The sequence below is a fragment of the Bos grunniens genome, chromosome 6 (genome assembly GCF_055505025.1).
Source record: "Bos grunniens cultivar Pamir isolate PY7600 chromosome 6, Bosgru_T2T1.0, whole genome shotgun sequence".
In the NCBI taxonomy this organism is placed as follows: Eukaryota; Metazoa; Chordata; class Mammalia; order Artiodactyla; family Bovidae; genus Bos; species Bos grunniens.
In genome coordinates, this window is record NC_141170.1 from 86,074,682 (window position 1) to 86,088,179 (window position 13,498).

Here is a 13,498-nt window from a genome sequence, read left to right on the forward strand (position 1 = left end):
TTTTGGACTTGCCTGGTGCCTCAGATGGTAAAGCCTCTGACCCGGGTTCAATCCCTGGGTCGGGAAGATATCCTGGAGAAGAAATTGGCAACGCACTCCAATATTCTTGCCTGGAAAATCCCATGGATGGAGGAGTCTGATAGACTACAGTCAATGGGTCACAAAGAGTCAGACAGGGCTGAGAGACTTCACTTTCACACCTGCTACACCAAATATTTCCTCTGTGCTCTGCCAAAGTGAAGAAAGTCTGTGTCCTGTCTTACATTAGAGGAGCTTGCCACTTTTTGGAGCTTAGTTTACTTTGCTGTCTGACTGCCTCAATCTCTGATGGGTTCAAGGAAAGTTATACTTTTATCAGTTCAGTGCTCATTCATGTCCGACTCTTTGCTACCCCATGGACTGCAGCACGCCAGGCTCCCTGTCCATTACTAACTCCCAGAGCTTACTCAAACTCATGTCCATCAAGTCGGTGATGCCATCCAACCATCTTATCCTATGTCATCCCCTTCTAATTCCGCATTCAATCTTTCTGAGCATCAGGATCTTTTCCAATGAGTCAGCTCTTCACATCAGGTGGTCAAAGTATTGGAGTTTTAGCTTCAGCATCAGTCCTTCCAATGAATATTCAGGATTGATTTCCTTTAGGATTGACTGGTGTCATCTCCTTGCAGTCCAAGAGACTCTCAAGAGTCTTCTCCAACACCACCATTCAAAAGCATCAATTCTTCAGCACTGAGCTTTCTTTATAGTCCAACTCTCACATCCATACATGACCACTGGAAAAATCATAGCTTTAACTGTAGAGACCTTTGTTGGCAAAGTAATGTCTCTGCTTTTTAATATGCTGTCTAGGTTGGTCATAGCTTTTCTTCCAGAGAGAAAGCATATTTTAATTTTATGGCTGTAGTCAACATCTGCAGTGATTTTGGAGCCCAAGAAAATAAAGTCTGTCACTGTTTCAATCATCTCCTCATCTATTTGCCATGAAGTGATGGGATCAGATGCCATGATCTTAGTTTTCTGAATGTTGAATTTTAAGCCAATTTTTTCACACTCCTCTTTCACTTTCATCAAGAGGCTCTTTAGTTCTTTGCTTTCTGTTATACGAGTGGTGTCATCTGTGTATCTGAGGTTGTTGAAATTTCTCCCGGCAATCTTGATTCCAGCTTATGCTTCATCCAGCCCGGCATTTCGCATGTTGTACTCTGCATTTAAGTTCAATAAGCAGGGTGACAATATACAGAGACTTGACATACTCCTTTCCTGATTTGAAACCAACCTTTTGTTCCATGTCCAGTTCTAACTTGCTTCTTGACCTGAATACAGATTTCCTAGGAGGCAGGTCATGTGGTCTGATATTCCCATTCTTTAAGAATTTTCCACAGTTTAATGTGATCCACACAGTCAAAGGCTTTGGCGTAGTCAATAAAGCAGAAGTAGATGTTTTTCTGGAACTCTCTTGCTTTTTTTGGCGATTCAATGAATGTTGGCAATTTGATCTCTAGTTCATCTATATTTTTATAGATTATCCAATATTTTCTTATTTTTAGGATGAGAGCAATGTTCTCCTTTGGCTTTGTACATCCTAAGCAGAAATGGAAATCTATGAAACATTTTAAAAATAAAATGTTTGTTGTTGAGGGATATATTTTCCTTCATCGTAGAAGTTCAAAATAGACACTGGAAATTCCTATTATAGCACAAAACAGAATCACTCCCCAGATATGTAGGTAGGGATAAACCAAACTACAAATCTACAATCTGGCTAATATAGCCATCCACAAACAGAGGAGAAAAAAACCAAAAAATTATTTTTGAAAAATAATATAATAGTACAACAAGGAATGTTCATTCTGTGCATAAAAGGGGGAAATTAACAGTTATATAAGTGTGAGATAGTCTGGGATAAGTAAAAGTTAGTAATTTTTTACCTAGAAACCTCATGTTTTTAATATGTTAATGTATACTCTAGATATCTAAAAAATATCTACTTAGTAGTTTTAATCTTATGTGGTCAGTAAATCTCATTCCCCACCAATAGAACAAAGAATTCCCTAGTACACAATGTAAGATATGCTAGTTCAGATATTTCTAACTTTGTAGGCATTGAATTTTTTGTAAGATTGCTTCATTTTTATGACCTTAATATTGTGTTTAATTCTTTATGTTCCAGTTCTATCTTGATGAAATTTCTTACAAAGTGATAAATCAGTATATTGTAAAAAAAAAAAAAAAAAGAAACAAAGTGTTGACAATATGACTCATTTTATATTAGCAAACTTTAGATGAATTCTATCATATTTAATACAAAATTTAATTTTATTCCCCTTGCATTCTCTTTAGTCATATCAACCATACTGTGAATGCTGCTGCTAAGTCACTACAGTCGTGTCCGACTCTGTGCAACCCCATAAAGGGAAGTCCACCAGGCTCCCCCGTCCCTGGGATTCTCTAGGCAAGAACAGTGGAGTGGGTTGCCATTTCCTTCTCCAATGCATGAAAGTGAAAAGTGAAAGGGAAGTCGCTCAGTGGTGCCCGACTCTTAGCGACCCCATGGACTGCAGCCTACCAGGCTCTTGCATCCATGGGATTTTCCAGGCAAGAGTGCTAGAGTGGGGTGCTGTTGCCTCCTCCAATACTGTGAATAAGTCAAGTTAAATTGGGAATAAGTCAAGTTAAATTGCGGCAGAATCATGTTTGGGCTTCTGTTGCTGAGATAATTTTTTATGTCATATCCCAAAGAACCCTTTCAAAATATCTTTGGTAATTTTTATACCAAGAGATAACCACTATTTGTGTTGTAAACGATGGGACTGGTAAATAGGTGAAATGATCTTACTAATAGACTACTTTGATACCTCAGTAATATGTTTATTCTGCAATGAGTCAATATACTCATCTTATGCTGCCTGAATTATACTCCACAATATTTAAAATTTTTTATCATTTCACTTATAAGACAATTTATTTATTCATAATTAATTAAATATTTGGATTCACCATCAATTTACAGGACCAACAAGGAATAATGGATTTATTATATCTGACTATACTGATTACGTACTCTACCAGTAAGAAGTGAAATGAAATGTTTAAAATGTAAACACTACTTTGAAGTAAAGCCTGTAAAGCCACTATGTGTGTGTAAATGACTAACTATTGACCAAACTTTTGTTTCTCTATTTAAAGTTTTGCCCATGATATCTGCTATAAAATATATTTTAGGCTAAAATGTACACTTTTCTATCTGCAGCATATTGCACAAACATATTTTGTATCTTAGCTACTTCTATGCCCAAGAAATAGTTTCAAAAGAAACAGTTAATTTCAGAATTAAAATGGTTAACCATGGGAAAATAAAAAATATGATTTTAAAGGGTCAGGTAATTGATATTTATTATAGTTGACATCATGCATTTCTTTTTGCATTTGACCTATTTGTTAGACATTTGTTTCAAATGATACGCCACACCAGAAGGATCAATCAGATAATTCATAGACAATTTCCATCTTCCATGGCCAAGTGAAATTTCTTAACTCAAGACGTATAAAATATTTTTTCTGTAGAAAAAAAGATATAGCTAAATAAACCTCATTTTAAAACTTTAACATTTACAGCAAAAATTTGAATGCTATATCACAGTGTTCTAATTATCCCTATCATAGGATTGACTGTCATATTATTAAAGATCATCCTATTGATGTTTAATTCTGAAGTAACTGATAAAATTTCAGAAGGCATGAATAAAGCAGAGATAAGAGCATGATAATAGATATTTACTATCTTTGTAAGCTATAGAAGAAATAAAACTTCAGAAAATCAAGTTACCAAAAAAAGGTCACTTAAAGTATCAAGTTTACTTAAATATAGTAATTTGATGAATATGGGTTAATTATACTCTGGTAAACTGTTAAGTATTGAGATATTTCAAAAAGTAAGCTGATTAAATCTACAACAAGCATGGCTGCCATCTTGTGGGGACAGGAAATAATGTAGTGAGGGGCCAATCTCAGTAAAGAACCTCTGTTGGCTTGTAAGTCATCATTTGACCTCCCTATACCAACTTCTTGGTATTTAATGTTAATATTCCACTTTAAAATTCCATATCAACATCTAGACAGAACAGATAAAAGGTCTAAAGTAAAAGAGGTCTACCAATATATATAACTGAACTCTTGTTACTAAAATTTCAACATCATGGCTAATGTATGGACAGTGGAAAAGTTATGAAATTCAAGGTTTTGACTTGAATTAACTTTAATAATAGATGAGTTTGATAGAGTGCTTATATTTTAAAAATTATCAAATAATCTAGTTGCAAAATTTGGTTGGAATTTGCATCACATTGAGTTAGAAGAAAATATGACTTTGCTCTGGTAAAGGAGCTTTACAGATTTAGGGAAAGCTTTGAAAGGGAGGAAGGAATTAAGATATTAATGTGGAGGGAAGGAAGGAAAGAAGGAAGAAAGATAGGAAGGAAGGAAGGGAGTGTCACCAATCACTAGTGTTATGGGTAAAACAGTTTGACAGAGTAGAAAGTGATGAGTCTTGCAAGGCTGACCTAAAAATAAAAGAACATAGTATACCCAGTGTGAATATGTTATTATGGTATACAGGAATATGTGTAAGAATGATTTTCTTGGAGCATATTTAAAAGTAAAAAAATGTGTTTTCTAAGTTCAAGTCCTTAAACAAATTATCAGTACAACTTCTAGGGCTAAGTTTCTCATCTTTTTCTAGAAAACCAGACACTGAATAATAGAGGCCTTAAGTTCCCATTGAGTTCCTAACTTCTTTGATCTACATAGTATAAAAGTTGCCTTTTCAGCCTCTCAAACAAACAAAAATTCCTTTTGCACTTCTGCAAATGAACAAGTCGATTATAATTTTACGGTCATAATTTATTACTACTTACATATATAGTCAGTTATCGCTCTTATAGATTTTTTTCTTTAATATTTATGATAAAGTTACATGATACTTAGACATCTTTTGTGTGCCTATCTGTATTTATAATACAAATCATACACTTGTGGTGAATTAGAAAGAAGGACCAAAAGGCATTATACTCCATTTATTTTCTATGATATTCAAATTAATTTTCTACTAATTTTTAAGTACACTTCTCATATATTTACAGATTTTTATGCTAAAACAAAATAAATCTCTCGAGTAACTGAATATTATTGAAGAGTTCTTTAAAAATGATTAATGTAAGTTGACTTACTGATGTTATAACATCCTATGAGCAGTTAATTTTTAAAGTTAAGACACTGGTATTTTTAGTATTTTTTTAAAAGTGAAAATGAAAAATTTGTATGTTCCCAGTATTTTCATTAAGTTGCCTTCTTTACACATAGTACATTGTAACAATTAAAGGAGATTGTAATTTCATGTCTCCTCAACAATAAATGAACATGCCTCCAAAATTATGTTCTTTCATAAAAATCATTATATTTTCCATTTTAAAGTTGCTAAGATTATCGAGCATTTCTTCAAATTATTGATGTTCACATCACAACTAATGACTGAATGAAGTGACAGTCTTCACATCACATAGAAACAATAAATTCATAAATCATAGTTCAATTACATTTTTATTCCAAAAATTAATCATTGGTTATAAAACTTTGGTAAATGAAAGCCCTGTTTTTTTTTCCCAAAATGTTATAATGTCACAGTTTTGAATTTCAGTGCAGCAAACTACTTGTGTGATAACGCATGAATTACAGCTAAACTTAGCTGTAATTAGCCTTTACTAGACTAACAAATAGACTTCATCAAAAGCCTATATGAATTTGTTAATTTTTCCCTCTAGAATTTAACATCCAATTTACAGATTAAAAGGCTGACTAAATATTAGATCATAATATGCAATTTTCTAAAATAGAAAATATAGTTAACATAAAAATTAAAAATGTGTTTAAATTTATATTCTACACAAAATCTATTAATTAGAACTCACTGGACACAGAAATTATTTGGATGGAGGATTTAGAATGATGAAAATGTTTTCTTCCTAATACACTAGAACAGATTTCCAATAGAGAAGATAGTATCAATTGTCTGTATTTAGCTACCTCCAGCAATGACATTTATTAAGCAAGGATGGGGCCAGATAATGTTTTGTAGTTCCTCCTAGTTCTCTGATTCTAAGATATTAAAGTGTTTTTTCCATGTTAATAGTTACTTCACAATTTTTTCTTGGTTGGGCATATACTAACTCATCAATTTTTAAAACGTCCTTGTGAGTAATAAAATATAATAGAAGAAAGCTATGAGGAGATATGTCCATTTTTCCAAAGACTTCATAATCTATAACAACAAAATATGATCCATGAAATTGAAACTGAACCCTTTAAAAAGTAAAATGATATCAAGAAGATCAATAAAATCAATATTGAAACAATGTATACTAATAGAAAAAATAAAGGAATGATGAAAATTGATAGGAATTAATCAGTGGTTCGGAGAAGGTGATGGCACCCCACTCCAGTACTCTTGCTTGGAAAATCCCATGGATGGAGGAACCTGGTGGGCTGCAGTCCATGGGGTCGCACAGAGTCGGGCACGACTGAGCGACTTCACTTTCACTTTTCACTTTCATGCATTGGAGAAGGAAATGGCAACCCACTCCACTGTTCTTGCCTAGAGAATCCCAGGGACGGGAGAGCCTGTTGGGCTGCTGTCTATGGGGTCGCATAGAGTCGGACACGACTGAAGTGACTTAGCAGCAGCAGCAGCAATCAGTGGTTGCTTCTTAAAAGCACTGATTTATGCCAAATTCAGAAGAAGGTGATGAATTTCAAGTAAACCAAGGGGCTCTATGTAAAATGATGTGACTAAAATATGAATAAGCTACAGTCCTCACGCTCAAGGTGTCAGTGGTGTAGCTCAGAATTTGTCCCGACTCTAATACAAAAGTAGAGTGTGCTGTGAAAACACAGGAAGATGAGTTTATTCCGTATGCTGTTGTTTAGTCTCTAAGTCATGCAGGACTGTTTTACAACCGCATGGACTGTAACCCACATGCCTTCTATGTCCATGGAATTTCCCAGGCAAGAATACTGGAATGGGTGGCCATTTCCTTCTCCAGGGGATCTTTCCAACCAACAGATTGAAACCAATTCTCCTCCATTACAGGTAGATTCTTTATAGCTGAGCTGCCAGAGAATCCATTTATTCCATATGATTCCCATGTTAAAGGACTGGATATGACTTCATGGGTATAATTTGAACTAAGCCCTTGAAGTGGCTGAGGAGAGTGGTTGGGGGGCTGAATAGGTGCCCTTTCAACAGAATTGTTAACCTAAGTAACAATATGGTAGCACATTTCCCAGAATGTTCAGTTAAAAAATACACAACGTGAGTGAAAGAAATCATCTCACAGAGGTGATGATATACAATTATGTTTGGCGAAATAATAGCCTAATACACCAGACTAGAGAGAAGTGCTCAAGTGAGAGTGTAAAAAGAAGAGATTTGCCAAATTTGGAGATAAGGGAGGGCTCCAAAGGTTGAGGAGTTTGATATCCATAAATGCCAAGTAGCAACATTCCCCAAAGATTCCAATTATAATTGAAATATTAGGCCTGTTTATACCTGGCCTCAACTACTCACTTGGTTTCCTTAACACATCTCCAGTCCGAAATGAGGCCAGACTGGATACAAGTTAACCATTAGAAGAAAGGAAGTCACAATCCTCAGGATTTTAAGGAGAATGCTTGCAGAAAATCCTTTCATTCTGGTACTGGGAGGCTGTCATTCAGTACTTTCTCAGCTCTTTCCATGGAGAAGCAACCAACTTCCTCATTCTGCATTAATGTATACGGTCTGTGGCGAGCTAGCTAATGTAATGTTTTTATCAAATGTTTCACTGAAGCATGCATTTCTGTTTCACGTAATTGTTAAATTTTTAAAATGTCAAGATCTTCTTTATCTTTTTTCTATCCCGACTGCCTAAAAAATACTCTGGAGACAGAAAAAAAAATCACTGTATGAAAGGTAATTAGCACGCCCTCTCCTTTCATATATATATATATATAACTTTATAATTGAAATCTCATTAAAAGCTTTCTAGGTCTCCTTTTCCCTTAGTGACCAGGTGTCCCTAATTTGTTTTTAACCGATGTGACTAATTCCAGGCAAAGACTAGAAAAAGTCTGATACCTGTTGGAGAATTGCAATAACAAGGTTAAATAAGTGGGGTGGCTTTTTTAGGTTGGCTTTAACCTCCTTAAGGAAAAAAAAAAAAAAGGTTTCAACGTCTTTTCTCCTACAGTCCTGCCTTTTTCTCAGTCCCGGTTGAAGATTCCAAGGGAAATGAGAGCACTATTTTGTTTCTCCCTTGTATTGCAGATAGGGGGAGGAGGTGGTTATTAGAGAGAAGCTCTTCCTCTCGGTTTTCCCCTCTCCGCCTGATAGCACCGCTCTCTCGCGGGCTCGCTCGTTCTCCTAGGTGATCCATTTCTAGGCAACGTGGGTCTAGCGTTGAAGCTGCCAGGCTCGCTCCTTGCTCGCTTCCTGCATCCCGCCAGGCGAACCGCTCCAAAAGCATCCTGCAGCCCGCGGCAGCTTCCCTCCTCCGGCCCGGCCCCGCTGCTAGCACCCGGCTCAACTCCCCCGCCACCGCGCCCCAGCGAACCGGCTCCGCGGGCCCGCCTCGCCGAACTCCGCTCCCGCCTCGCGCAGAAAGGGAATTTTCTCTGCATTACTATCTGCATTACCTTGAAGTTCACTTTTACTACCCCTCTTGGAGAGGGTTCCCCCCCCCCCCCCCCCTACTGGAATCTGGCTGTTCCGCTCGGAATCTCCTAATCTTGCCACTTAGATTTTATTTTGGCAGCGAAGACCAGCGATTCTCCGCGGGCCGTTGGGGCGGGGGGGAGGGGGGCTTTTTCGGTGGGGGGAGGGGGAGGGGAACATCCGGCGTGAGGCGGGGGGTTGGGGGGGTGGTCTGTTGGAAGTTGCGGCGGAGCTGGGACCGGAGACCCGCGGCCCCGGCGCAGCGATGGGGATGGTCTGAGCTCCAGCCTCTCCCCCTTGCCCGAGAACAACGAGGCTGGATACATTTTTAAAAAGCCAAACTGCAAACAACTCTGGCGATGCCAAAATTCCCCTCCAAGTGACACGGCTTCGCGAAGGAGGTTTCCTCAGGCTGGGCTCTTTCTGTTACTCGCTCTGCCTTCCTCAGCGACGATTAAAAGCTTTGGTCTGGTTATAGGAATTTAGGGGGGAAAAAAAAGGAAAAGAAAAAGAAAAAGCTTGTGCTAAACTATCGTGACCTCAAACTCTTTGGACTTTTATATATTTATTTTTAACATCGAAAGAAAATACATCCTGAAAGAGAATCAGCCTAGGAGGAGATGGAAGTTTTCCCCTTGCTCTTGGTTTTGTCCGTCTGGTGGTCTCGAACCTGGGACTCGGCGAATGCGGATTCGATCATTCACATCGGTAAGAAAGGGCTGGTGCTGCCCGTGGGTACTTTGACCGTTTGGTTTCGCAGACGTTTTCCCTTTGCTTCCCCCTCTCCGCCCTCTGTGTGGCTCGTTGGCGGTGGCTTCGGTTCATTGCCCCTTCCCGCTACCCTTCCCTCACACTTGTGCAGTTTTCTGGAAGGATGTGGATGCTGAACCTGGACTTGTGCTGTTGTTTCGCGGTGAATCCTGGAGCGTGGGCTGGATGCGTGGGGTCTCAATTTACCTCAGCGTGCGTGTGTGCCGGGGAGCGCTGGGGGCTTCTAAATGTGTGAGGAAAGGAAGTTTCATCGACTCTACCTTCCATATTCTTTCCCGGATGCATATTTGCTCCATTAAAAAAAATAATTATATATATCTTTGGGGGGAACAGAGAATCATCTGCGAAGCGAAAAGAGCTGGGGTGGGAGATGGGGGTGGGCGGTGGGGGTGGGCGAGAGCTCCCTTCGGATCGAACAGGTGGTTTTGCAACGTGAGCGGGCCGCGTTCGCCGCAGCGCGTGCGGCGGTGACGGGGTGCTGGCGGCGCCCCCAGCCCCCTGCTCTTCTTGCTGTCCTCTCGGCTTTGCGGTACTCGCGCCGAGTAGCCGCCACCGTGACGGGAGGGGCCGGCGGCCGTGTCGCCGAGGACCGGGAGCCGCGCACCTCGCTGCCCGGCTCGCGCTCGCCGGCCCTGGCCTCCGGCGCCGGGGGAAAAGCGGGAGCAGAGGCGCGCGGGCTGCCCTCGTGGGCAGCCTCGCAGACACCTGCCTCGCCTCGCCGTCAACTCGCGAGTTGCAGCGCTAGGCCGAGAGCAAAGGCGCTGGGGCTCGGGGTGGCCTGACTCCGGGAAGGACGCCGAGCCGGCTTGGAGATGCTTGTGGCCCCACCTATTGGCAACCAGACGGGCCGGGACTGGCCGCGGCGGGCGCTGGCGCGGGGGCGGGCGCGGGTGGGGGCTGCGCGTCATTATCATGCACCGCGCTCGCGGCTTCAGGCTCCAACTCTTCTCACTTGCTAATCCGTGAGAGCTGAACGGAGACGGGCTCTTGCAGCCTGCTCTACGTTAATGCGATGATTTCCTTTTCGGAAATTCGCGTCCGCGGGCCAGCGAGGTTCAGTAGCGCTGAGGAGAGGCCCCTCTTGGGGAATTTTTCTGGGCACAAGACTTTTATCTGTCCACACGGTTTGATGGTCTGCAAATTGAGGCGACAGATGGGTCGCAGCATCTCCCCATTCCGTCCCCCTGCTCCTCCCCCGAGCAGCACACACAGACAGGCACGCGCGCGCGCATACCCCTTCTTCCCCCCAACACACACACACACACACACACACACACACACACACACACACACGGAGGTTGTGTCTGCCCTAGCCAGGGATTTCTGGTGTGTGAACCCGCGGAGGTCAGCCTCAGCTCCAGGGGGCTCCCTCTCTTGGTCTCAGAGGCTGTCTTGTAAACATGTCTGCCATTCTCTATCGTTTATATCAATAGAACCATATAGGTTCCTGTGCGAGGAGTAGTAAGGTCAGGGTTCAGAAAACCTTGTACGTAGTCATTTAGTAAATTAATCACTAGATAGCTTGCCTACTAGATCACAGTTTGCTTGGGGGCAACAGTGCCTGTGGGTTCAGAACTTTTAAGGGAGAAATTGTGGCCTCATTGAGAGGTTCAGTAATGTTCTGATAAGAGTTCAGAAATGACGTATCCTCTGTTAAAGAAATGACGTACATTTAATTTATATCCAGTTGTAAATGACTGAAGCAGGAATACAGATTTATATTATCACAGTACCTTTACATTCACATTGTGTTTACGAGTTTCTGCCTTATGCTCCTCATTGCTCAGAAGCGAGGGTGTGGGTAAATGCTTATTTTATTGCTTATTCAGTGGTCTACACAATAAGTACTTTACTTGCAAACACCTGCAGCTGTTACTGTCCTCTACCAGATAAATACTATCTTGCAATGCAGTCTGGGTATTTGTTTCAAAATAGAACACAACTATTGTATTTTTTCCTTTGAGGTCTATCAGTCAGTATGACATGGCTTACTTATTTATAACCTGACCTGCCACCCCAAGTTACTGTGTACAAATTAGAGATTTCTTTAGAAAGCTGATTGTATGCATTAAATGTATATATTGATATTACTGAAATAAATATTTAATTCTCAGATAATTTGACTTGAATTCATTTAGTACATTACACAAGAGAATTACCTTCTTTATAGACTACCTAATATTGCCATGAAACTAGCAAATTGATGGTTGTTTCAGATGCTTCATATCTTTTATAACATACTGAAAAATGTTACCTCCTAAATTAAAAAAAAATGATCAAGTGTAATTTATGTTCACGTCAGAGATTAAAATCCTCTTTCTCTTCCACCCCCATCCTAGCTAAACTATAATGAATTAAAAACTGACTAGCTATGTCAAAATTTTTAAAGTATCAGTTAATAGTCTTTGAACCAGCTTACTTGGTTGAGTAGGAAAAGATAATTATCTTTAGGGGGGTAGTCTTCATTTAAGTATTTAATTGTGAGAAATATGCTTATGGCAAACATATTTTAGGACTAAAGGGATAAAAGTGATGAAACTGGAGGGGAAGTGAATATTTCAACTCTATAGATATAAAGAGATATGCAGAAATGAAAGGTTTTCACAGCCTCATGTGATGTGTTCAGGTAGAAAGTAGCTGCAATATGTAGTTCAGGCGAGCTGGAAAGATAAAAAGACACTGCTCTAATAGGTTCTTTAAATATTGAATCTTTTTGGTATTGAACCAAAGTGTGTGTATGAAAACCGTCTCTTCTTCCTCTTTGTTTTTATTTCATGCAGGTATTTTTTAATAAAATCAATTGTATATTTTAAATTCATATGTTTTTGAGCACATTAGTTGACTGCAATGATGAGATATAATGGTTAAACTCTAATAATTTAAATGAAAATATTTATTAGTCAAAATGAACTAATGTAATTACTTTGAATTTCTGTTAAATTGTATTTTAAAGATAATTGATAATTAGAATATTCTTGTTTCATACACATGTACATGCAATACATGCACAGTGTTTGGAAATAAATCACCTCAGTTGTGATCTTCTTTGCCCCCCACACAAGGAAAGGTCTTTTGACGTATAATATCTGTGCAATTTTGAATTATGCTTCTACTTTGAGCTTGTGCATTGATTGAGTAATTTCATCAGACTCACATTACTTGATTGCTTAGAAGTTTCCTAATGATCTGCATTCTGTAGGAAGAACCAAAAAGTCGTGAGTGGAATGGCAATGATGTTGTGTTTTATGAGGCTATTCAAAAGTCGCTCTGATTTATGTAGCTAGAAAGCTCCAAAGTCTTTGAGATTAGCCACGCTGACTGCTATTTTCTTCATACATCAGTCGTCCCACACTCTTTACTCCCTAAACACAACAGGAGTTTAGAGCACTGCTTTAATTAAGCAGGGATTAGGTGGCATTTCCAGTCAACCGCACAGTTTGTGTCTTGCTTCATATCTAATACAGAGGATCTCATGTTTTAACAGTTTAATGTGTGCTCATTTCTTATCTGGTTCCTGTGCCCACAGAACTGATTGAGATGAGCCATCCTCAGTTACATATCTCTACAAGGGAACACTCAAACAGTGTACTTATTCATATATTACAAAAACCACAAGCGTATTTTTATTGTTATCGGTCATGGTAAAATACCTTATGCCAACAGGGAATATAAATAAAGCACTTATGCATGTTTTTCTCATAAGCAAATGATACTTTGTCCTCTGAGACCATAATCATCAACTATGACATGTTTGAGAAGCCTAAGACAATTCACAGAATGTTTTCATCATGAGAAAGTTTAAAGTACAAAACTGATGGGTGAATAAAATGTGTCACCACATTATAAACATTATAAATATAATTGATGGCAAGTTTAAAGCATTAATTTTCATTACTGCTGCACTGAGGACAATTTTATCAAATAGAGAATGTTGTGGCATTTCCAGAAGTTGTACTGTGTCTTCTGTCAAATTGTTTTTTT

General features: G+C 39.3%; 1 protein-coding gene across 2 annotated transcripts in view; it reads left to right on the forward strand.

Annotated features, from left to right (window-relative positions):
• The first annotated feature begins 8,914 nt into the window (after positions 1–8,914).
• GRID2 (glutamate ionotropic receptor delta type subunit 2) overlaps positions 8,915–13,498 on the forward strand; it is a 1,632,436-nt gene continuing 1,627,852 nt past the window's right edge. For both annotated transcript variants that reach the window (XM_086406553.1, XM_086406551.1), the window contains exon 1: positions 8,915–9,454. In XM_086406553.1, the coding sequence (XP_086262679.1) occupies positions 9,367–9,454 (88 nt within the window). In that variant the 5' untranslated portion in view covers positions 8,915–9,366. The remainder of the gene's footprint in view (positions 9,455–13,498) is intronic.